Genomic DNA, 26,794 nt, shown 5'->3' with positions numbered 1-26,794 from the left:
CTGTAGAATTAGATCTTGACCTTTGTTGGCAGTGGATTTAGATGTAGAAATGGAGATGTCTTTTCCAGCTTGGAAAAATGCCGTGTTATGTTTGTGCAGCCTGCTGTTAATGAAATGGAGGTCTGTCCTTTAGACTCCTCCACCCCCCGCCCCCCCCATCCCTCTGACCTCCCCTCCAGGGCTCTCTTCTACTCAGATTACAAAAAATCTTGGTACAGCTCACATAGGAGTCACGACTGAGCTGAAAGCACAGCTTGTTTCGTCCTGGTGCCAGTTTATTACCTTTCTGAAATGCTGTCCCTGTCTATTTATCATCTAGTCATTGAAACTACTGTTCAGTCTGTATTCAAGTTGGAGAGTATCTGTTCTGTAGAGAGCCAGTTCGGTGATTCTGTGTGCGCACATGCACAAAGTTAATCATGAGGAACTGGGAGTCTCAGAAAGTTCACTTCATTTTTTTGAGCTGATTTGGTATTTGGTATTCACTGTGCCCTCAGCCCCACAGCACTTATGTACATAGCTTTAACTTTTTCATTTATATTAATGTCTATTTCCCCCTCTAGACTGTAAGCTCATTGTGGGCGGGAATGTGTCTACCAACTTTGTTGGATTGTATCCCCCAGGCGCACGGGAGTGGAGATGATGGTTAACCTTGTTGAAGAGGGGCTGGTGTCCATTTGGGTTTTGAGCATGCAGCTTGTGTTGGAGAATTATGGCCTAGTTTCTTTTTTTTTAGTGGCACACTAATTTTATTACCTGTGCATTTCAAATTGAATTGATTACCTAGTTCACCTAGCTGGTAAGCAGTTTTACTTGAAAATTTACGTTTCCTTAATATCCTCCGTGACATCTTGAACTAATTGCTCATAGAACATTTGGTTGGTATTAGCATTCCTTCTCTATCTTAGGCATCCAAACCTCTTTATCTCAACTCTCAAAACTGTATAAAACTCGGGAGATGATTGGCTGGGAAGAGCCATAGGATCATATGACTTGCTTGTAATTGACACGCTAGAGTGTTCTGGTCACAAGCCTGTCCAAAACACTTGGGCGTAAACATTATAGGGGTAATAAAGTAACAAAGGTGAGAAGAATTGTTGAGTAAGGAAGATTACATGGGAATGGATTAGAAACTTGACTAGATTTTCAGTCTGGGAATGAGTGACTTCTGGTTAGGACTATGCCTAATTATTCAGTGGGGAGAAAGGGGGACATCAGAGGGCCATCCATAAGAATGAATAATAATAATGGCATTAATCACTATGTGACAAACACTGTACTAAGTGCTAGGGTAAATACAGTCTAAGGGGAAGAGAAATCAGGAATAGAATTCCCATTTTACTGATGAGGGAATTGAGGCCAGAAAAATTAATTGACTTGCCAAAGGTCAAGAGAAGCAGCATGGCCTAGTGGATGGAGTACAGGCCTTGGAGTCAGAAGGACCTGGGTTCTAATCCCTGTTCCACCACTTGTTTGCTGTGTGACCTTGGGCAAGTGACTTAACTGCTCTATGCCTCACGTACCTCATCTGTAAAATGGGGATTAAGACTGAGCCCCATGTGGGACACAGACTGTTCCAACCTGATTAGCTTGTATCTACCCCACGCTTAGTACAGTCCCCGGCACATAGTAAGTGCTCAATGAATAACATACAAGAAGAGTCACACAGCAGGTAAGTAGCAGAACTGGGTTTAGAACCCAGGTCTCCTGACTTCTAGTCCTGTACTTTTTCCCGTTAGGCCGTGCAGCATCTCAGCATGCTTGCTGTAAAGGATCCCTAATCCATTTATCAGATTTTGATATTCATCGGAAACTGCGGCTAGTTGTCAGCCTATAGAGGGAACAGTTGTTAGTCTGCATCATCAGTCAAGGAGATTGAGATGCCAAGACAACTATACAGGCACAGTGAGGCAGCTTTGTCCAAACCTCAGCTCTCAAGGAAATAGAGAAGTGTTTGACATCGTTGGACTTGACAGGATGTTTGCTGTCAAGGCACTGCTTTTGGTGTGGGTTGAAGGTGGAAGTATTGCTCTGAACTCTGATTGCCCCATCCTCAATTTCCTTATGGTTCCCTGCTGGTCTCATCTCAATCACTCAATCAATCAATCATATTTATAGAGAGCTTACTGTGCACAGAGCACTCTACTCAGCACTTGGGAGAGTACAATGTAACAATAACAAACACATTCCCTGCCCACACGAACTTACAGTCTAGTGGGGGAGATGGACATTAATGTGAATAAATGAATTACAGATATGGACATAAGTGCTTTAGGGCTGGGAAGAGGCGATGAATCAGGGGAGCAAGTCAGGGTTATGCAAAAGGGAGTGGAAGAAAGGGAAAAAACGGCTTATTCAGGGAAGGCCTCTTGGAGATGTGCCTTCCAAAGGTTTTGAAGCGGGAGAGAGTAATTGTTGGATATGAAGAGGGAGGGTATTCCAGGCCAGAGGCAGGGCATAGGCGAGAGGTTGGTGGCGAGATAAATGAGATTAAGGTAAAGGAAGAAGGTTGGCATTAGAAATGCGAAGTTAGAGGACTAAGTTGTAGTAGGAGAGGGTACTCTCCTACTTCCTTCTTCCCTGGGTTGTCATGGTAACTAACCTCCTTTGCCTATCTTGCACTTAAAATTTCCAGTAGTATAGAAGAAGTATAGTGCTTAGGTTAGGGTGTGATCATTTCCTTTTTTCCAGGTTAGTGAGCCTTAGGGTCTTCAATCATATTGAGTATTTTCCATGTGCAGAGCACTATACTAAGTGCTTGGGAGAGTACAACCCAACAATTTGACACATTCTCTGCCCACAATGATCTTGCAGTCTAGGGGAGGAGACAGCTAGACATATAAATAAAAAATTAATGGATATGTACATAAGTCCTGTGGGGCTGGGTGATGCAGAGGGAATGGGAAAAGAGGAAATGAGGACTTATTCAGGGAAGGACCACTTGGAGGGGAGGTGCCTTCAGTAAGGCTTTGAAGGTGGGAAGAGTAATTGTCAGTCCGATATGAAAAGGGAGGATGTTCTGGGCCAGAGGCAGGATGTGGGCAAGAGATTGGCAGTGAGATAGATAAGATCGAGGTACAGTCAGTAGGTTGACATTAGAGGAGCGAAGTGTGCAGGCTGGGTTGTAATAGGAGAGTAGAGAGGTGAGGTAGGAGATGGCAAGGTGCTCTAAGGCCTCTTTCTAAGGATCTTGTGCTGAGCCGCGTGGACTAGTGGAAAGAGTTGGGTCTGGGACTCTGAGGATATGTGTTCTAATCCCAGTTCTGCCACTTGCATGCTATGAGACCATGGGCAAGAGACCTAACTTCTCTGGGCCTCAGTTTCCTAATCTGTAAAATGGGGATTCAGTACCTCTTCCCTCTCCCACTTAGATTATTAGCTCCATGTGAGACAGGATTGTGTCTGACTTGATGATCTTGAATCTAACCCAGTTTTGGTACAGTGCTAGGCACATAGTAAATGCTTTAAAATTATATAAATATTATTATTGTTTTTCAATTTATTTAAGTTGAAGTATCCTTGTGTGTTTCTAGCTTGACCACATGTAGCAGTTTTTACTTGTGACTCTTAGTTTTTTAATGTGTACTTTAAAACATCCTAGTGTGGCTTGGTGGAAAGGACATAAGACTGGGAATTGGGAGATTCATATCTGGCTTTACTTTTTGCCTGATATCTGATTCTGGGCAAGTCACTTCATTTTCCTTTGCCTCAATTTCCTCATCTGTAAGATGTTGGATCTCCTTCCTTCTTAAACCGTTTGGCCTTATGGGACACTGGCTGTGCCCCATCTTATTTCCTTGTACCTATCTTAGTGCTTAACAAAATCTTTGGCACATAGCAAGCAATACCATCATTATTATTGTTACCACTATGTTTATCAGATTATATTGTGTAAAAAGTTAAGAAAAAGATTTAGGAGGGAAAAGAGGAAGAAATAAAGTGATCCTGTAAGGTATTAACATTTATTTTGGCAACCTAAGATCGGGTTCTCATTACGCACAGCAGCACAAATATCCATGATATCTGCCGAAATGTACCATCAAGTTGCATTGTTCTGCAACATCCTGAGGGCAGGAGGAAGTGTGGGTCAGGGGCATGTTTGGGGAGAAAAGCCAAGGTCAGGCTATTCTGGCCTTGGATGAAGAGAAGTCATTTGACTCAATAGTCTGATGATTGTTTTCCTTGTTGTGCTTTCACTCTTAATTGCTTCTTTGACTGCCGCTCTACTAAGGCAGACTGAGGTCTGGAGTCCACTCCGGTAATGTCACCTCAGACTCACTTGCTTTATCTCAGGGAGGTGGGAAAGCTTCCTCTTGCCCGTCTCCTTTATATTATTCTTATTGATTTTCTTGTAGAATAGTTAGAACAGAGTGCAATCAATAATGAAAAATTAGTTCCTTTGACATGTTATTTTGATTTTTTTTTTTTGAAGGGCATATTAAAGAAGCCACTAAACTGATTGCCTGATATCTTGTTTACACTGGAAATGTTAGAATCATTTACTCTTGACTGAGGTTTGATGCAGAGTGTAACAATGCACTATGAATTTACCATGGGCTCAGGTCTACGGTATATTAACTGAAACTCAGTATTTTAGGAAATGGAATGGAAGTTCCAAGTAAATGAGCACTAACATCAATGGCTAATTCAAACATTAGTATTTTCCCAAGATGGCACATTAACTTTCAGATGTGCCATCTTTATCTTGGACATTTTTTTCTTTAGAAAATGGAGGTAATATGACTTTGTAGATTGTTACTCCTCCATTTTTAGCATCATTTACCATTTTAAACCGGTATGATCACTGAATTGATACTATCTTCAAAAGCCTTTATTATTTGCATACACAATTTGAGTAACTATGTAATAGAATGTTTGAAAGCACTTTGATGACCACATAAATAAAGCTCAGCTTGACTTGGAATCTAAAGTACAATGCCAAGAAAGGGCAAGTAGAAGTGTAGGAACAGCGATTAGAATGAACATACCTTTTATTCCCGTTAGACTGTATGGACTCCAAATAGTCATTTCCCCAAGACCTTATTTATATATATATTTTTAATGATTTCTGTTAAGCACTTACTCTGTGCCAGGCACTGTACTAAGCGCTGGATACAAGCTAATCAGGTTAGACCCAATCCCTCTCCCAACATGGGGCTCAGAGCCTTAATCCCCGCTTTACAGATGAGGTAACAGACACAGAGAAGTGAAGTGACTTGCCCAAGGTCACACAACAGGCAGGTGGCAGGGCTGGGATTAGAACGCAGGTACTTCTGACTTCCAGGCCTGTGCTCTATGCCCTAGACTGCACTGTTTCTCAACAATAGGCCTATTATCCTGAATTCACAGAATGCATCTGTGATTAGAGTTCCTTCAGGTCTGTTAGCTTACAGCACACAAGAGTGTGGTAAGGTAAAAAAAAATAAAATAAAAGATATTCTCTGCACAAGTGGGGCAAGAGTAATAGAGAGTTAAGAGGCACCTCCATGGTCAAATTAGTTAGTGGCAGAGCTAAGTTAAGAACCCACCTCTTCAGCCTTCCACGCTAGGAATCTTTCCACTACACTTTATGTGGCCTAGTGAGAAACATGAGGGAAATCTGTGGGGGCTCCAGATGAATCAGAGCATTACGTTGGCAGGCAATCAGGGAAGACATTGAATTCACCGAATAGGGAAGCGAGGCTCCATGGGGAAAAGAGGAAAAACATTTCTAGGTCAGCACACCCAACCAGCTGAGATGGCTGTCTAGGCTTTCTTGCCAATTGAAGTAGCGCTCTGAGAGCCTGTAAATCGAGAAGTAGCAGAATGGAGGTGAAGGTTTGCTCACAGATTGTTAGTTCTTGCTCATAGACTCTACTGTATGAGTGAAGCTGAATCCTTGAGAAAGCAGTTCAGCCAGGATGAATTCTTTTCTCTCTTTAAAACATGCATGATGAATGGTTGCCCTGCCATTATGTGACTGTCTTTGTGAAGGTTTGTGCAACAACTGGCTATGAGCGCCTCCTCTTATCTGTTTGGTCATCTTCTGTTAACAAACAGACAGGCATCTCTTCAAAGATGGAACAGTATGTCTTGGAAGACTAATTTGTAGTGACCCTAGGAATAGCAATAATAATAGTATTTATTGAGCACCCACTAAGTGCCATGCACGGTACTGAGCAGTATGAACTGGTTTTACTGGTGTCACTGGTAGTTAGCATTTAGAAATATTTAGAAAGTTTTTAAGTGGAGTTTTTTCTTCATCACCATGTGATTTTTCTGTTGCCCCTTGTTACTGCACATGGTACAAAGTGACCCCATAAATCAAGGCCTTCAGGTAACTTCAGGTAGGCATGTACCTACCTAGGCATATAACTAGGCAAGTCGGTGTGGTTATGAGGATAGGGCCTGAGGATGCAAACACTTGTCTCTTGTTATAAAAGCTAGTGGGAAAAGTGAATAGGCACATAAAAAAGAGTTGGATCTTGACAGAAAATAGTGTTTTGGAAATCTGTTCGCCTTTGTTGAATACAGCGCTGCTTGATATTTTCTGACACTTTAGATATTAAATCATCCTGATCTTAGAAGCAGATCAAATCACTTAGGATGATCGCAGGTCAAAAGACTGTTATTCTTTCCCCCCCCCTTCTTTATAGTTTAAAACTTGGTCTTGGAGAAATGCTTTTTTAGTTGTGGTTTTCTTTTTTTCTTTTTTTAAAAAAGCAAAAACCAAAAAAACCAACAACTGGTAGTTTGCTCATGTTTTATTAAAGCCAAGCTATTTTGAATTCTGTTGGGGCTTTAATGATATTTGTCACCAAAACAGCCAGCTGTGTTATTTGTCTTTCCTGCATAATTGTAATTGATGTTGGGATCTTAAAATTTTCTAAACCAGTTCTTGAATGATATATTTTTATATAATTTTTTTCAAGAAAATCTGAAATTCATTATCTGAAATAGGGGCACAGGACCTCCTTCATGATAAAAGAGTAAGGAAAGAGAATATAAAGTGAAATAGAACCTTAATGTTTTATATGGAGAAAGATTTGGCTTTCTGGGGAAGGATAGTGACAAGACTGACTGCATGACTTAGCAGAGAAAGCATGAGTTTGGGAGTCAGGAGACCTGAATTCTAGTCCCGGCCCTGTCAGTTGCATACTGTGTGACTGTGGGCAAGGCACTTAACTTTTCTATGCCTTAAATGCCTCCTCTGCAAAATGGAGATGAAATATCTGGTCTCCCTTCTCCTCAGACTGTGAACTCTATATGGGACAAGGACTGTGACTGATCTCATTATCTTGTATCTACCTCAAATGTTTAGTACAGCTCTTAGCACAGAGTAAAATCAGTAAATATCATCTTCTTCCATAGCTGAGTTTCTTCACCTTGAAAAAAACATGTTTATATATCTGTGTTTATATGTATGTATACATACATAAATAATAATAATGTTGGTATTTGTTAAGTGCTATGTGCAGAGCACTGTTCTAAGCGCTGGGGTAGATACAGGGTAATCGGGTTGTCCCACGTGAGGCTCACAGTTAATCCCCATTTTCCAGATGAGGTGACTGAGGCACCGAGAAGTGAAGTGACTTGCCCAAAGTCACACAGCTGCCAAGTGGCAGATCTGGGATTCGAACTCATGACCTCTGACTCCCAAGCCCGGGCTCTTTCCACTGAGCCACGCTGTTTACATATAGATATACTACCTCTCTCTCTCTCTTTCTCTCTCTCTCTCTCTCTCTCCACACATACACACACACACATCACACTATTTGGCTAACTGCTGTTGATTACGTGCAAACTATACTACACCCAGCAGTAAAATTTATGAAATATTAAGGGTTGCTCAGATGAAAAAAATTTATGATGATATTTAAGTGTTTGCTATGTTTCAGGCACTAAGATGGATACAAACCTAAAACAAGAATTACCCTCCCTAGAGTCTGAGCTCATTGTGGACAGGGAATGTCACTGTTTATTGTTGAACTGTATTTTCCCAAGTGCTTAGTACAGTGCTCTTTACACTATAAGTGCTTAATAAATACAATTGGATGAATGAAGTATTTAGTCATTTGATAGATGAGGAGACAAAGGCAATGAGAGGTTAAGTGACTTGCTCAAGGTAACACAGAGCAGGCGAGTGGTGGATTTTATCTATTCTAATTCCTAGAATCTCAGAGGGTGAAGGATCATAAGAGGATATACGCTTTAACCTTACACCTCTAAGCAAAGAATGGAAAGTCTGAGCCTTCGAAGTTGGATTATTATCTGTTTTAATTGCAAAGATACCCAGTAATGGAGATTCCTTTGTCACATTAATCTGTCTTAGTCAAGAGGTCCACCTTTATGTCTAACCAAATTCTCGAGTCAAGCTGATTTCATCCTCCTTCTCGACCTCTGAGAACTTAAAACTAGTGAGCATCCTCTTCATAATTACTTTTCATTAACTTGAAGACAGTTAAGTCACCCTTTACCCTTTTCTTCTCTCCAGGCTATTTAAGATTCATTAAAAAAATGAAACGCCACATCCACAGTATTAAAATCAAGGCAGGGAAATCACTGTATGATCCTGCATCTTTTAAATATCTTCTTGTAGCCAGTAATGCATGAGTAATTTTGGAAGTACAGGAACCCTAGACCTCAAAATGGTAAATGTTTTTAAGTGTCTGAGAGGGGAAGGAAGTAGAAGGCTGCTTTAACTCTAACACATTTACTAGTGTGATACTGCCAAAGAGCTCTAGGCTTGCACTGGATAAATACTTCAGCAGGAATGAAATGAAGGTGAGAGGAAATATGGAGGTTAATAAATCCAGACACTTGAAAGACATATAAATTGATGCCAAGGAGTTCAGCTCAGTTATCAAGCCTTTTTTATCCCAGGCCTCCTGCTCTTGTTATACATTCGTTTTAATATTTTAATTTGGGGTGACTATTTTCACCCTATTCTGCTTTTCTGGCTTCTCTTCAGACAACTGATGTGCACACACCCCAAATTAAAGTTGAGATTGGCAGCTAGCTATATGGTTAATTCTGTTCATTCTGACAACCCAAGTGGATAATTCAGTTTTCAAGGTTAGGGAATGCATTCAGTTGTCCCAAAGAGAAATCTAGGATGCTGAAGTGTACTGAGGGTTGTCCTAGCTGCCTGGCAATGTACATTCCAGGCCTCTGCAGCCGGGCTATCCTGTGTGAGTTTGTGTCAGTCTGAGGTGGCATTCTCTCCATAACTATGGAAAGTGAGTTTCTGGGTGTCTGCCTGTTATGTGGGCTGGGCCCTCTGAGGGGGCTAATCCAGCCTGGCAACATTTTTATGGTATATGTTGAATGCTTACTATGTGCCAGGCACTGTGCTAAGCAACTTCTGATGTCCTGTTTCAGGGACTGGATTAGGAACTGAGAGTTAGTGGTGTGATGGTGGCTGGCTCAAATCAATCAATCCTATTTATTGAGCACTTACTGTGTGCAGAGCACTGTAATAAGCACTTGGAAAAGTACAATAACACAGTTGGTAGACACATTCTCTGCTCACACGAATTTACAGTCCAGAGGCCGGAAATGGGGCTGAGGCAAAATTTTTTGTCATCTGAGCATATGGGCCCCCGGGAGTTTTTCACGCTTCAGTGGATGATGCCTTTTTCTGTTACTGAGGGATCTGGTGAACAAAATTATGTGATTACCATGTGTTCACCTTTGGCAACTTTGTCAACTTGAATCATATCTTCTTTACATCTTTTTGTGTATCATTATTGGAAGCTGTACCCATCCCCCTTATCATTTGGGTTGTCCTCCTTCTCTGCTTCTTTTTCATCTCAATTAGACAATTTCTCTCATCCCCATTCAAATACTCTACTCCCCCACCCTCCCTCCCACTTTAGCCCATAGGGGCCTTGGGCTAACCCAAATTAGACCATTCCAAATTACAGAAACAGAGGAAATGGGGTTTCAGAGATGTGAGAGGTAGGGTGGTTAGAGAGCTGTTGGTGGATGGATGCTGTTCCCTTTTCTTTTGGACTGTTTTAATTTCTTTTGTTAGATCACTATATTGCTCATTCTTGTATTACCTGCTTGCCTGCTTCATGTATAGGTACTTCTTACTTCCCACCTTTGGAAAAATCTCATCTCCTGAACTGAATCAAGATGCCCACTAAAGAGGCCTAATAGCAGATAAAATAAATAAAATGACTCTCTTTTGCTATTCTATTTTTTCCTACCATCTCTTTGCTTGCAAATGTAGTAAATAAGTGATCACAGTGATCTGTGACCAGATTGTAACTATCAAAAGAAAGTGGCCTGGTGGAAACAGCTCAGGGCTGGGAGTTGGGAGACCTGGGTTCTACTTCTGGCTCTGCCACTTGCCTGCTGAATGACCTTGGGCAATCCTTGAGGAAAAAAATGATTGAGTGCTTTGGATCTTATGGTGAGGAGTTTCTGCTTGATACACTTTCATTATACTTCATTTCACTTCTGGGAAATTATTAATAGTTTTGCTTGGTTTAATTAAAAAAACCACACAATCTTGAAATGTTTCACCATCTTGTTTAGAAGACAAGCTTCAGCTTTCAGACCTAATAACTGTGTTTTTTACCAGCAGCAGCAACACCTGGCAGTAATTTGATTCTGCAGGAAACCCTAATTCCATTCATCCCTGGGAGATGATAAACATTATTCTGCCCCAATAACCACCTTTGGTGGCATTGCCTACAATTAACTATGAATGACCACTGGATTTTATTTCAAGTATTTACCTTTTTCAATCTATCCTCTTTTTCCTGGAAGGAGACACTTTTAACAGTCTTTACAAAGGATTAAAATGATCAAAAACCTGCCTTAGTAAACATTATTTTCAGCTCTAAGATTAAAGATGACAATTTGGAGTTGTATGTTTTTAAGCTCAGATGAGGCAAGTGATTACAAGTCAATTAAAAAAAGGTAAAATGAAACTACTATTAAAAATTCAGAATCTGCCTTTAATAAATTGAATTGGCTATTTTGGCATTCTATTTGAAAAAGAAACAATAAATTAATCCCATACACCATCATGTAAACAATGAACCTTGGCTTATAAATGAACATCATTGATAACTTTCAATTAACAAATCAGATTTTTGTGGGGAAAGGGTATAGGTCTGGGGGTTAGGAAGCCTAGATTCTAGTTCCCAACTCTACCTCTAGCCTGCTTTTTGATCTTGAACAAGTCACTTGGACAGGGCCTCTGTGCCTCAGTTCCTTCATCTGGAAAATGGAGGCAATATGACCTTCCTCTCCATACCTCATAAGGTTGAAAATTTCTAGTATTTTTTTTCTCTTGTTTATCTTCAAAAGTGTGTGTTGATGACAGGGATTTTTGAATAGAGCACTCATGTAAGGTTATTTTTCTTTCACTTGTTGGCTAAGGTGCATCTCCTTACCGTGGAACAATATGGTGCCAGGCTTAGCCCATCTGTTTCCCTTCTGGATCATCATCTTTCTGGAGTATATAGTTGTGAGATCAATCTCATGGGAATGTGCTGTGGAAAACACTGTAAGGAAGTGAAGTGACAAATCATAAGTCATTTTAAATGGAGAAATGACAATAACTTTAACTGAACTGCATTTTTATATAGGGCTCTCTTTGTCCTTGCTGAGCTGTTTTCCTTAGTAGGTGCCAAGATCTGCTTCTCATTTTTTTATGGTATTTGTTAAGCGCTTACTATGTGCCAGGATCTGTAGTAAGTGCTGGGGTAGATACAAGATATTCAGATCCCACAGGGGGCTCACCGTCTAGGAAGGATGGAGGAGGATTCGATTCCCATTTTACAGGCGAGGTAACTGAGGCACAGAGAAGTTAAGTGACTTGCCCAAGGTCATACAGACAAGTGATGGAGCTGGGATTAGAACCCAGGTCCTCTGACTCCCGGGCCTGTACTCTTTCCAGTAGGCCACACTGCTTCCCATTTCTCTAGTCTCCTATAAAAATAAATCAAACCACCAGGCAATCACCGACATTTCACACAGGTAGGTATGAAACGTCCCTGCAGCTTACAGACCTTATAGTCTATGTGGGCAGGGGACATGTCTGCCCACTCTGTTATATTGTATTCTCCCAAGCACATAGTACACTGCTCTGCACAAAATAAGCACTCAACGAATACAACTGATTGATAGGTATACCAAAAAATATCACTAAAATTTCAGCATGATGTTTTTTCCACTAGTAAAAAGGTTTGTTGATGGTATTGAGATTTGTTGGCAGAAACACTTTTTTTATGGTGTTTGTTAAGTGCTCACTATGTGGCAGATACTATACTAAGCTTTAGGCTAGATACAAACTGGTCAGTTTGGACACAATCCCCGTCCCACATGTGGAATCATAGGTGTAATCTCCATTTTACAGATGAGGTAACTGAGGTACAGAGGAGTTAAGTGACTTGCCCGAGGTCACAGAGCAGACGAGTTGCAGAGCTGGAATTAGAACCCAGATCCTTCTGACTTCTATACCTGTGCTCTATCCATTAGGCCATGCTGCTTAATCACATTCATCAGACCACTGAAGATCCACTGCTCATGGGCAGGCCTCAGCTGGGCTGCTTGGGGGTGAGCATGTTTACCTTGGACAGGTGGGATTGCCTCCTCCAGGTCCTGGTTTCTTTCCCCAGGCGGTGTGAGAAAGAACCTGCTCTGTCCCCCTGCCCAGAGGGAATTGGCAGGTCTAGTGGAGCTCTTCTGAGCTCAAAAACAATGTTGGTACAATAGCACTTGAGCCTCAGGCTCCTGTGAAACCTTAAACCATTTTGCCCTTTGTCTAACAGAGGGTTCAGACCAGCTACCTGGGGAACTGATCAATTCTGAAAACTCAATCAATCGTATTTATTGAGCATTTATTGTGTGGAGAGTGCCGTAATAAGCACTTGGGAAAGTACAGTATAACAGAGTTGGTATACACGTTCCCTGCCCACGAGGATCTTATAGTTTCCTCTACAGACCCGGAATGTATTCACTGCAACTTCTCATTGGCTTCCTGGATGTCGGATTTGAAACCACATGAACTGTTTGGGTTCTCAGACACTGTCTGGATTGCAGCTTCTCTACAGCAAAAGGGAATTCATCCTGGCATCTGTTTCAAGCAGTGCCAGACCTCTAGACTGTAAGCTTCTTGTGGGCAGGGAATGTGCCTATCAACTCTGTTATAGTCTCCTAAGCACTTAGTACAGTGCTCTGCACACAGGAAGCCCTCACTAAATACCACTGATTGATGTTAAATATAGGATGTTGAGTATCTTTACTCAGAAAAAGGAGCCAGTAGTTGAACCTCTTGACCACTGACAGGGTATTAATTTGGTTGAGGTCATTTTCAACCCCAAAATGAGGGGAAATAAAGGTAGTTTTTCTTGCATCATGGAAGGCAGTAAATTCACTGTTGTTTAGTCAGTGATCTATTTTAGCATCTTGGGTATTTTGTAGCTCCTTACTTAAGGACCAGGAAGATGTCTAAACTTTATGGGAGTTGTCTGAAATAAATACACTGAATAGATAATGCTGGAATAATATATATTTTTAATGGAAAAAGATATCATGGAAGAGGTTGGGTTTCTGAGGACAGATGAATTGGGCCTGAAAGCTGTTGTAAAGGTTTTTTGAAACCCCTAGGAGTAGTGGGACAATTTCTAGAGTTCAGTGTTGGAGAAAAGTAAAAAAAAATTGAGGCTTCCCTAAAACTTGGAGAGCAAGGTGGTTTCTTTCTTGGAGGTGCATTCCAGGGATAAGATCTGTAAAGGATTCATTTGGAACAAAGGGGAAATGAGAGCTCGTTGTGGGAATGTATCTACCAACTCTGTTATACTGTACTCTCCCAAGCACTTAGTACATTACTCTGTACACAAGGGCTCCAAAAATGTGAGTGAGAGCAAAAGTTATAAAGGAGCAGATTTGGCACCCACTAGCATGTTAGTAAATAAAGTGAAAGAAGACAAAGAGGAAAGAATGAATGCTTCTATTAAGGCATCTTTACAGACATTTTCTCAAGGTAAGTATCAGATCATGTTGTTGAGTAGGGCACAAATCTGATTATATTTATTAAAATTACAAAGAGGATGGGCTGGGCTGGTAATTTCTTGTTGTATGGGTACCATGAATGTTGGAAAAGCAGGAGCCCTTGGACATGGTCAGAAACGGGAAGAAGAGCAAGAAAACAGAAGATAGCCCACCCATTTTGAACTTGAGACAACACTGGAAATCTTTCTAGTGTTACCAGTCATGGTAGAGATGGACGTTTAGAAAAGACTTTATTTTGTGGCTGATACGGTTACACAACTGAAAGTATAAAGGCAGTCCAAACCGAGTTGACATAATTCCTCCCTCTGTACTCTCGGGGCTTCCATTCAACAGCATTTCAAGTTCCTTCTAGAAAGTGGGAAAGGAATCTAGGAGAGTTCACACATGTGAGCTCTTTGGCAACTAAAACCACTGCTTCCTTATGTAAGTATACCCAGCTGGCTGCAGAGGAGCCTGTGGGCCCTGGCTGGAAGGATTTTGTAGAAATGGGGAGCTGATTGGAGCCAATGAATGTTGCCAGGTGCAGAGACTCGTCACCAATCCAGAAATGGCTTTTGCAAGTTACAGGCTCAGGGTACCACTCTCTGAAGAAGAAAAAAGCCTTTTTGCTAAGCCGTGTAGCAAATTCCAGATGTTTCAGTGAAATCATTAGAATGAGTTATCAGGCATTTTATATCAGAATCAACAAGCATCTCTTTTGGGACTGCTCTTATGTTTACTAAATACCTCAGATTCATAATTGAAGTTTACAGTGTGTCACCCTGCAGGGACAAGAAGTGAAAAGTAATGCTTACCCCCTCTGAGCTTGCTTTATAAAGTACATTCCTATTTTAAAATGAACAATTCCTCCTTCTCGACCCCTCAGGAACGGGCTGTTTCTGTAAAATACATGGGAGATTGTTTTTTATTTCTAATTTCATGTATTTGTTGGGCCTATCTGGATAGAAGTTATAGCGCTTCACTTTTCTGTGCTTAGAGAAAGGCCTTTTCCTGAGTGGGGGGAGTGGAAAAAAATGATCCAATTGTGGTTTCTTTGAACAGGTACTTTATGCTGGATTTTGAGTCTGGGATCCTACAATATTTTGTGAATGAACAGAGTAAAAGCCAGAAGCCTCGAGGAGCCCTGTCTTTGGCAGGCGCTATAGTCTCTCTGAGTGATGAAGCGCCGCACATGTTGGTAGTATACTCTGCTAATGGAGAGATGTATAAACTGAGAGGTACAGTAATCTCAAAGTTTCTTTGTAAATAGGTCTTTCAGATCTACTTCCACACTCCCAACTCCCTCCATGCTCTGCTTTGTGCTAGTCCTTGAGAGAACAAATTTTGGGACAAGTTGGTTCTCCAAAGGCCTTAACTTTGTCACCACTCTGGACAATCCCTTTTCCCTCTCTCCCCCCCACTTTAGCCTCCTTTATTCCTTTTTTTCCTCTGACCAGATCAGTCAGTAGGGAGGTAGGATGTGGAGGCAGGGTTGGGAATTATTGTGTCAGTCTTAGAATTCCCTGGGAGTTGGGTCTGAGGATGGGAAAAATGGCTTAAGCCCATCTTCAACACAGAGCTCCTCATATAAGCTAATCATTAAACATCCAATTTTTTTTTTTGGCTTGCATTATTCTGAAGAAGTCTGTATTCTAGCTTGGGAACACTGCTATGCTAGCTCATGGCATTTAGTAGCTTCTCTCTCAAAACAGTTTGTTTTTATTTCCACCTGACACCTAATCTATTTCATTGGAGCATTAGTTTTAGAGGTGGTTTCATATCCATCTTCCTTGTCAGTACATTAAGATGTAGAATTGAAGCTGTTTAGAGAGAATCATGCCCCAAATGGGTGTGAAGGTAGAGCCATAGCTGCTCCTTTACTACCCTGCTATTTTTAAGAGCATAAAATCATGTTTTTAGCCAGTGTCATTCCACCTGATCCAAAAGTTTTCCTCAATACCAGAGGTATTTCCAATGCCAAATGAAATAAGGATGTGTTTATTGTGAAATGTTTTACCCCTCTGAAAGGTCAATTTAATGTTTGGAAATACCTAATTTCTTAAAAGGAGGTACCTATTCGTTGGGACCTTAGTCTGTGATTATGAAATCCTGGGCATGCCATCGCTTTGCTCCCTAATTAGAATCTCTATTTCAAAAAAGGAACTTTTACCTGTACTTGTTTCCCCAGTACTTTAAGAACCCCAAAGAAAGGTGCTGTGTAGATGCAACATAGACATATCTTTTTGGAGTTATAATTTTAATTTATTGCCAGTTTCTCAGGAACTCAAAGTGCTAGGCTGGGAAGCAGAGTAGGGAACCTTGGTTATCTCAGTTTTAGAAATGGACAAGTGAAAACCAGACTCTGTTGCACATAGAGTCTGGCAAGGCCAGGAGTCAAACCAGCTCCCTTGCTCCCAAGTCTAATTCTGATCCCTACCCTGTGGCCAACCACCCTAGCACTTAAGAGAAGGAGTAAGCTAATGTGTATTATTATCTCCTTTAAAAGAAATCCAATTATGATGGAAAATCCATAAAACAATTAAAATAATATACATTTAGAGAGGCATATAGTTTATGACAAAAGGAAATGTTTTTGTTTTGAATATTATTTGAGCTAAATGTCCTCTTCTAATACTCATGCAGTTTCTTTCCAGATGGCTAGATTTATATTGTCTTGGGCAACACTTTTTTGTTTTAGTAAATGGTCAAGGCGGATAGAATAGGTTAAAAAGAAAAAGGTATTTTTGCATTTTTTTTAACTAATAATAATAGATTTGCCCTTTGAGATTTTCATTATCATTGGATTGTTAAATCCCTATCATGATAATTTTAGAAACAAATCCTAAAGTTGCATCATATCCATAAGAATCACAAAGGCTGTTTTGGATTCAATTTTTAAAAGTACATACACAGTCTCAGAGTGGGCTTAATCTTCTGTAGTAAAGAGGATAAAGACATGGAATACTATCCAGCTTCAACTCAATTTTTGTTTGTGGCAAATTTAGCAAAGAAGTTTATAGATTTATTGTGAGCTTCTGTCCACTCTGATTATTGTTTATCTACCCCAGTGCTTAGTGCAGTCCTTGACATATAGTAAGCGCTTAACAAGCACCATTTAAAAAAAAAAGGGTCTCAGATAGCGAATTTACTTTGCGTTCACATGGCGTCATTTCATTGACATGTGGGGTGTTTTGGCTGTGGTCAAATACCCCAAGGCATTCTGAATGACTTCTATAGAATGTGGAGGTGGAGAAAAGGGGTCAGAATGACCATACTCCCCTAGGCAGAGGTGAGAGTTTGCAAAAACCTCCATCAGTATAGTCAATTCCTTTACTACGGTACTTGGTCCTCAAATCTCGGACGGATGGGAGATTCCATCATCATCATTATTCTGTATTTCCCAAGATTCAGGTTAATGGACAAAGGATCCATTTTCTGGCCCTTAAAGGAGCTTCCGATGTCCCATTTAAAAGGAACTCGAAATAGTTTTGTTTACTAACAAAAATACAGTGTATTTTTAAGCAGTAAAGTCTTTGGAATATGTAAAAATTGATCTTCATGTATTAACCATTTATAGTAGCTAGTAGTAGTAGATAAAACATACATCTTAGATCTTGTTCAAATGTATTACATATTTCTCACTTCAGGTACATATTACTAATATCTCTAATTAGGAAGTGGGAGGCAAAATGAAAAAAAGTATAGTTGATTTCCATTTACTAGCTCTTTTGGGAAATTTAAGGATCACCAAGGCAATACTTTGTAGTTTCTCCCTTCCAATTGCAATACCAATCTAGGAGAGTAAATATGAAAATGGCACTTCAGTTTGACGTTATTTTGAAATTTTAAATGCCTCCACTGAACAATCAATGTGTTAGATGACAAAAGTCATTGTAGAACTGTACTTTAAAATCCAGATTAGCCACTGAGGTAAAAACATTTTTTTAAAAGTGCATTTTCCCTTCCCTTCTTTCTTATTGCCCATTCAAAAACAATAATGCAGATGACCACTGGGAAAAAGATATTAAAATTGTATTAATGAGAAATTTCAGAATGAATTTTTAATCCAGTCAGGGTCAGGGGAATTGCCAATTGAGGACTTTAGGACCATTTTTTAAAATCAGATATTCATGTCAGTGACTTTTATAGTATTCAGGTTTTTATTTGCTTTTCTCCCTCTTCTCACTTATCCCTTTTATCCCTCAAACTTTTTGGATGGGTTTGAAGACAGACAAACTAGGTGCATTTGTGTATAGTCATTGCAGAATATCTCTCTCTGTCCTCTATTTTAGCCGCTGACGCGAAGGAGAAGCAGTACTGGGTGACTCAGCTCCGATCCTGTGCCAAATACCACATGGAAGCTAATTCTAAGGTAACTATGGGGAAAGTGAATGATGCTATTTCTGGGGTAAGTCAAGTGCACAGTATACTGGATGATTAACCTAGTAATGCATCTGTCTTTTCTGTTTGCTCGACTCTGTTCCCACTCCATGACAAATGAATTGGTACCTGTCACACCTACATTTAACTTTTAAGACATAAGTAGAGGAGGTTTGTGTTCTCAACCTAGGAATATTCAGAGGGAATGGAGTCTGGGTATGAAAATGCCTTAGCTAAGTTAATTTTTAGAAGTGTTAATTGTTCTGTAAAGCCACACTGGAGAGGTTCATTTTATTATTCTGTTAAAATGATCAGTGATGTATAGTTTTAAAGGAATAATTAAAGGTGAGGCTAAATCTTAAATAAAACTTAACCTGAAGTCGATTAAGCAGTACACCCAGGCATCATACAGAAAATTTTATTGTGACATTTTCCAGTGAAAAGTGTGGTCTGATCATTTGGAACAATTTCACGAAGAAGAATCATTTTTACACATCAGTGTTAAAAGTTATAACAAGTCAGTTTTCCAGAGTTTGCAGTAAAACAATGCTATAAAGCATTTGAAGTGCTATGAACCCCACCAAAACCTTGGATTTCACTGGGTTGGGGGAATTACCCGGCTTTGCTCTCGATCTGGGCAGTGGAGAGGGGAATGCCCTGACCCAGCTTCAGGTCTTGGTGATGATGCAAACACACTCCCACACTGCTAACTCTGCAGAGGGGATTGCCTATGTTTACAAGGATACTTATGAAGTAGGGGGAAGTAAGCAATGGAGTTCAGAGTTTGAAGAGGAAAGATGCTAGATTTGGGTTTGGACTTGCTAAGCTTCAAGTGGCTAGAGGAGACTTTGGGTGAAGATAAAGCTGGGGAGTGAGAAACCAAGTTTGGAAATAAACCGAAAGCCATCACTATAGAGGAAGGAACTGTAACCCTAAGAGCAGTTGAGTTTCCTAAGAGTGAATAAAAAGGGAAAGGAGGAGAGGGTTTACAACTGAGCAGGAACACAATTCAAGGGGCCTGGGGAAGAAGAGGAACCAATAACGGAAAGAGAAAAGAAACAATCACAGATGCGAGGGGAACCAGGGAAATAACTGTGTCTTGAGACCAAGGTCAGAGAGAGTTTCAACCAGTGTAAAAGGCAGCAGAGGAATTGAGAGATTTTATGGGCATAAAAATGCTTGGGTTATGGTAAATCTAATATTAGAATCATGTTAAATTTCTTAATTACCTTTCAGTGAGAATGTTCTGCTGTAGGGGATCAAATTCCATAATATAGTCCAGGATGAAAATAATGTTTTTTCATTGCCTTTAATTTGAAACTAAGTTACTTCACTTGTAGTCAATTATGACAGCACACATCGTACCACAGTGAATTCTGAATTAGTAAAATTGCCTTCTGTCTCTTCCTCTATCCTTACTTATGCATAGCCTAGTGCCCATAAAACTCAATAGGCTTTATGTCCTCTGAATTTGGTGGCAGGAAAAAGTGGGAACTTTCCCATCTTTAAAATTTGCATTCCTTCCTCTGGCTCGAACTCCCTCCCCCATCACATATGAGAGACCACTACTCTCCCCACCTTCAAAGCCTATTAAAATAATTTCTCTGCAAGAGGCCATTCCCAACTAAGCTCTTATTTCTCCTACTCCCTATTGCTTCTGTGTCTTCCTTGCACTTGGTTTTGTACCCTTTAAATGCTTGATTTTCACAACAGTTATGTGGCATAATTGTAATTTATTTGAATGTCTGTCTCCCCCGACCCAGAGTGTAAATTTATGGGTAGAGAACGTGTTTACCAAATCTGTTGTATTGTACTCTCCCAAGTGTTTAGTACAGTGCTCTGCCACAGTAATCACTTAATAAATACCATTGATTGATTCCTCCCTCTTGAATTTAGAAGTTTGATCAACTCCCCCAAAATATGTTCTTCCCTTTAAATTAATCAATCAATAACATTTATGTACACTTACTTTATTCAAGTGCATTCTATTCAATGATCTACAACTAGAAATATTGGGCAAGAATAGGCACTCTTGTTCACCTGGAAAGGCCACTGAGTATATTTTTGGTGGCCTACTGATTGCCCTGCCTCTGTGTGAATCTGTTTCTCTCTCCTTTATTTTTGTGGTCTTTTCTCCTTCCCTCTTCTGCTTTTCCTCTGCCTTTTTCCTATCCCTGCCTAAGCCCATACCCTTGCCAGAACCCGATGGGCCTTGTTAAACTCTGCATTTAGCTCTCAGTCTTGGAGAGTTCACAGATTCTCACCACAGAGGTTCAAATCCAAGGTGTAGCTGGAGCCCCAGAGGTCTATTTGGACTCTCCTGGCTCACACTGGGACCCTGCCAATCCCAGGAAAGCCACATCTACCTTTGTGCTCACAAATGTACCAACTCAGTTGAACGACAACTCTGATGGAACACAGGTGCCTCTTAATGAACTCTTACATTTGCTGCTACAAAAAAAATGCTAATGTTCTTTTTTCTTTTTGGATGGTGAATTTCACCTTCTTTGCATGAATTTTTCCAGCCATAAGAAGGGGATCATTTGAAAATAATCAATGCTGGTAAAGCTCTGTGCCATCTTTGCATAAGGGTAATAAATAACAGTAGAGTATGATTAGGTATAAACATTACTGCCATTATCTTTGGGAAGTGAATTTAGATTAAAATCTCACTTGAAGAATGCCTGGTGTCTCAGTTGGTCAGTGGAATAGTGTTTTTGAGTAAGAAGGGAGGATGTGAAACGTGTTCAGGTTAAGAATTCTCAAATGAGCCAGGAAAGTTGTTGAAATTTTAGATGTGTATAAATATTAAATGTCTGAACATTTCCATATCATAATGTAAAATGCAAATAGGAAAAAGGAAATTACCCATACCCATAAGTTAGAATTGTACCATATTCAAGGTCAGAACTCTATATATGATATAACATTTAAGGAAGAAGAGACTAGGCTGCCATTTGAGTAGTAATAGGAAATGTGCAGCCCTGATATTTTTCCCCATACAGTTAATATGATGTAAGTGAATGCTATTTTTAGTTACCTGTGTATGTATTGTCAACTATTTTTTAAGCACCAACTAGTGCGCACAACTGGTCTGAGCTGTGTTGAGATTAGGTCATGTACCATTGGCCTACTATTGGCCTTAAGACCACATGGGAAGCTGAGGGCTTTGTTGAATGTCTTTGGGTTGCTTTCAGAGTGCAGGACTAAGAGTTGGTCTTATGGAAGGGCAATTAGTCCCATCATCAATGACATCCATCCATCTCCAACAGGGAAGGGTTGGTCACTGCCACAATCATTCCAATGCTCAGGAAGGCTGAAGGTGAGGAGATTATCCTATATGTAGCAATCTCCACAGGAAATGACTAATTTTGGAGGAGAGAATTTGGATTTCCTGGTAGGTGACTCTAAATTGTTGTGGCTTGGTGAATAATCAACAGAGAATCAAATGGCCATTAGTGGTGGTTTTTTGTTTTTGCTTGTTTTTTCCTTTGCCAATGAGCATCTTAACCTGAGGGAGTCATTAAGTGTAAGTGTAACTTTCCGCTTGAATCATACTGGATCTGGATGGAAGAAGTAAGGATAAATTGCTATGTTAGGGAATTTACCTTTCTGATTTTCCAAAATTAGATAAACAGCTTCCTCCCCTTCCCCAAATTATATTAGCTAGGTTCAGCATCTTCAGATTTTTCAACAGACACTTGCCAAAATTACCGGTCTTACTGACAGACATTGAGGGGAAGGAGACATTTCATTCAGTCATGAAACTCAGAAAAGAGCAGAAAATGTTCCACATAGGAAGAACATAAAAATATTGTGCAAATAGCAAGGAACCTACTGTAAATAGAAATTTAGCTGTTTGCTAAGCTGAAGGCAAGTCAAAAGTCATTCTTGGAACCTTTGAAATCCTGGTTTTGATTGTCTGTCACCGGTGTTTCCTGACTGCATCTTTTCTTTTTGGTGTCATTGATTAATTTTTCCTCTCTATACCTGACATGTTTGAAGTCCTAGATGTTTATTTGAACCACTTCTCAGCAAAGTTTCAATATTAATAATAAGTAATAGTAATGTTTGAGCGCTTTCTATATGCCAAGAACTGGGTTAGATATATGATATTCAGGTTGGACCACAGTTCCTGTCCTACTGAGGTGTAACATGCCCACAAATCATCAAATGAAAATAATGTTAAAAATATTTCAATTCCATTTGTCTGTGTCTTTCTCCCTCTGAGGTGGAGGTAACCCACCAATTTAAATGCTGCTATTGCTTGTCTGACTGAATAATAGTATTTGTTAGTTAAAGGTCCTAAAAGAGTCTACTGTAACCATAATGAGTAAATTTTGAGCAGGAGCTGTAGAGGTCAATTTGCATTTTAATTGTAAGATGACCACAGATAAGTCATGAATTTTTCATTCAGTGGAGCTTGCAATGGAAATTTTTTTTTTTTTGTAAAATTGTTGTGAATCTTGAAATTTTTACCTTAGACATGTTCATGGTGCCTGCTAGCTAAGGGACTCGAATAAAAGCCTCTGATAATCACACTGCATAGGGTCTGTCTTTGGTAGAATTTTTGAAATATTCAAAGTGCAGTGCAGTAGTCGGTAGCTTTCTGAAAAAGGCTAGTTAAGACATTTTTCACTGATGCTGGGAATAATCAGTTTTTGAAGCATACATTGGGTTCTCTTTCAGGAGAAGCAGCCAGCATGGGGGACATCCATCTAAACTCACATGCTGCTAGTGAGACCACTTATTTCACAGATCATTGGTTTTCCCATGTAGCATTGCTTTTCTTGTGAAGTTGGCAGCGTTGTTTTATAACTAAAGGAAAATTCGACTAATGATAGTTTTGGACAGTATGTAACCACTTAATGCAGTGCTCTGCACATAGAAAGTGTCCAATAAATACTATTGATGATGACGTAAAGTTGGAAAGCAACCATGTTTTTTAATTTCACTATGAAAGACTTGTCTTCGTTTCCTGTTTCTTACTTTCGTATCACTAATCTCTAGGGCTTTACTTTTTTATTTAAAAAAAACTGAAAACTACCTTTTGGTTTTTAGAACTAAAATTTCACCATTAGTTCCCTAGAGGTACCATCAAATTAACTCTGGATGATTTATGAGAAAGAACATGGGTCTGGGAGTCAGGAGATCTCATTCAGATTCCTGCTCCACCACCTACCAGCTTATGTTTGGACATCTTTGTGCCTCATTTCCTTGTTTTGAAAATGGGGATAAGATATTTGGTCTTCCCTTTTAGAGATTGTGAACACTTTGTAGGACATGGGACTCTGTCTGATAATAATTATTGTGCATTTATTAAGCACTTATTGCATGCCAAGCACTATACTAACTGCTGGGGTAGATGCAAGGTGATCAGGTCTCTTATGGAACTCGCAGTCGAAGTAGGAGGGAGAAGAAATATTGAATCCTCATGTTACAGTTGAGGAAACTGAGGCACAGAGCAGTTAAGTGATTTGCCCAAGGTCACACAGCAGAACACAGGTCCTCCCAGGCCTGTTCTTTTTCCACTAGGCCATGCCACTTCCTAATTTGATCTGATAATTTGATCTGAGTATCATATCTACCCCAGTACTTAATAATAATAATAATAATAATAATGATAATAATAATGGTATTTGTTAAGCACTTACTATGTGCCAAGCACCACATGTTAAGCACTTAATAAATACCACAATTTTAAAAGTCAAAACCAGCTTTGAAAGTGGTTTAATAAAAATGATGAACTTGAAGGGCTTTATTATCTTAAATAAATTCCATGATACACTTGCCTTTTGGAGACTAAATATGGATTTAAAATAATCCCTTTGGTGCAGTTGTGTTACCTCCCCAGGAAGGAGATGGCTTTATCTTTCGGTCTTCCCCATGAGATACTGTGTAGACTTTTGGAAAGCTTTCACTGGTGCACCAGTCTGGAAGCAGAGCAAGCCCAAGGTCCAGTCCCTAGAGGGGTAGCTGCTGAGGAAGGGTCAGAGTGTGTGACCTAGTGGAAAGCGCACAGGCCTGGGAGACAAAGGGTATGGCTTCTAATCCCGTCTCCACCACGTGTCTGCTGTGTGATCTTGGGAAGTCACTTGACTTCTCTGGGCTTCAGTTACCTCATCTCTAAAGCATGGATTAAGATTGGAAGCCCCACGTGGGACAGGGACTGTGTCCAACCTGATTATTTTGTATCTATCCCAGCACTTAATATATTGCCTGATACATAGTAACTGCTTAACAAATACCATAAAATATATATAGAGAGAGAACAGAAGAAAGAAAGCTCACCATTAGAGTTGTGTGCGGGTGTGAATCCAGATGAGCTGAACCTAGAGTGTCCAAAATTATTGGCTCTTGGAAAGTGCCTCGTGCCAAAGGCCAGATGTTGCCAGACTGACTACCATCAGCCCAAGTCTCACAGATGGAAGCATTTGATTCTTCATTGAGAATGCAAACGAGAGCTGATAGTCTGTCATTACCCTTGCAGGGGGCAAGTGGGGGGTGGAAACCAACTAGTGTTTATGACATTTCAGATGAATCTCTCACTACCTGAGTAAATTGGAGTCTGCTCAGTGGAGACCAAAACTCGGTCATGTGAGGGAGGGAAAGAAACCCTGCCCACGGCTTCTAATCGTGACTCTGCATGGCTCCAGGAAGTGCTGGATTGCCTATCTTAGCATTTGCTTCTGCTGAAGAAGCTAATCATGCATTTACTTTGTTTTTATTTATTTATTTATTTATTTGCTGCATGCCTGGCTGATGTGCCCAGGAGACTAGAGTATAATGCTTCTTCAGGCTGCATTGTGGCTGTTCTGCAAGCCGTTTCCATATTATCTCCAAGGCAGAGCAGGATCCGACTTCTGACGTGAATTGTCAAGGCTTCGCCTGGTGGGGTTGAGCTCCTTTATGGGGTGTAGTGGCTCATCCCTAGTGAGGAATGGCAGCACCCCGTCTTTTCCTTACTCTGAGGAGCCTGACCAGAATAATGGAATCTGCTACCTCCCTTATCCCAGATCAATGAAGGTAAATGGGGGAACCTGGAACCTCTGGGAGGCAAGCTGGGATGGTGGGGTGTTGGTTTATCAAGATTGCCTTTCTGGATATTTTTAGCAGAGACATAAAAAATGCCCCTTCAGGTTAATTAGCATGGTTTGGGAATGTGTAGTAAACTTGTGAAAGTGGAAATCCTCCTTCACCACCATATGTGTCCATACGAGCAAGCTAAACTTCAAAAGATCTTAGAAACTAGAATAGGAAATAAAGGGATTCCTGAATCCTGAGGAAGTAGGTAACATCAAATTATTCTTGGAAATTTTCTGCACCTGCAGATTGTTACAGCAAGTCGCTTTAAATGGTTCTCCAATCCAACTTGACTCATGGTTTAACTGCTATTTCTAATGGCTTTTCAAGCACCTGCTCTCTTGATATGCTGTAGGAAAGGAATGCTAATAGAAGAGAGCAACATAATGCACAGTGACTGGGACAACAGAACAGCAAATCTGAATTCTAACCTGGGTACCTGCCTTCAACTGAAAGATCACGGGCTAGATTCTAAGTTTCTCTGGCTTTTATCTGTCCCTTCTGGCTTCAAAGGGTTGTTGTGATAATGAATCAGATCAACCATGTGAAAGTTCTTTGGGAAGGCAATTTTAAGTGGTACCATTATTGTCACCATTGTTAATTATCATTAATAAATCATTTGTGGATATAAACCTTGTTTTCATTCCTTGTTAGTTGTAACTCATTAATTAGCATTTCATAGGTCTGGATTCTGTGTTCGAGTTTACCATGTTTGAGCTTTTTCCCAGGCTAGAAAAAACAAGAAAAAGCAAGAAAATCTTTTGGTAGGAAAATGTTGTTTAACTTCCAGCACCACTTGGTAGCTCAGGCAGAACCATCCTCCTAAACCCCATTTACATTTGGTTTTGCGCAGTTTGTGCAGGTAGGTGCTATGCCAAAGCCAGAAAAAAATAATACATGGTTCCTGCCCCCATATTACTTCTCTTCTTAAAGATGGAACTGGAGGTGTGGGTTTAACTCCCCCCTGCCAAAAAAAAAGGGACTGATCATTTCCAAGCTTGAAAAAATAGAAATACAATTTCTATAGTTTTCCTATTTAACCTTCCTGTTGGTTGTGTGAAAGTTGCAAAATGTTGTCTTTAATTCACCTTAAGGTCTTCCATAGTGACTCACTTTTCCATCATAGCACTGAATATATTCTAGGGGGCAGAAGGTGGAAGGAGGAGGGGTGTCAGGTGACTTGTTAGAGCCTAGAACTGCCTGCTAAAACATTGGTTACTAACATGGGTTGTCAAGTAGGGAAAGCAGTACTTTTGGGCTTACTTGGAGGTATGTACTGTTATAACCCAGGTAAAGCTCTTATTTGGTTCCATGAAAATGGAGGGTTGCAAAAAAGTGC

General features: G+C 40.1%; 1 protein-coding gene across 4 annotated transcripts in view; it reads left to right on the top strand.

Annotated features, from left to right (window-relative positions):
• The window catches only part of OSBPL10 (oxysterol binding protein like 10), a 211,179-nt gene that overhangs the window by 47,115 nt on the left and 137,270 nt on the right, over nucleotides 1-26,794 (top strand). For all 4 annotated transcript variants that reach the window (XM_029070744.2, XM_029070747.2, XM_029070746.2 and 1 more), the window contains exons 2-3: nucleotides 15,055-15,230; nucleotides 18,285-18,364. In XM_029070744.2, the coding sequence (XP_028926577.1) occupies nucleotides 15,055-15,230; nucleotides 18,285-18,364 (256 nt within the window). The remainder of the gene's footprint in view (nucleotides 1-15,054; nucleotides 15,231-18,284; nucleotides 18,365-26,794) is intronic.

Source organism: Ornithorhynchus anatinus, chromosome 8 (genome assembly GCF_004115215.2).
Source record: "Ornithorhynchus anatinus isolate Pmale09 chromosome 8, mOrnAna1.pri.v4, whole genome shotgun sequence".
Taxonomy (NCBI): Eukaryota; Metazoa; Chordata; class Mammalia; order Monotremata; family Ornithorhynchidae; genus Ornithorhynchus; species Ornithorhynchus anatinus.
The sequence above is the reverse complement of the archived record's forward strand: the minus strand, read 5'-3'. Positions and strand labels throughout refer to the sequence as shown.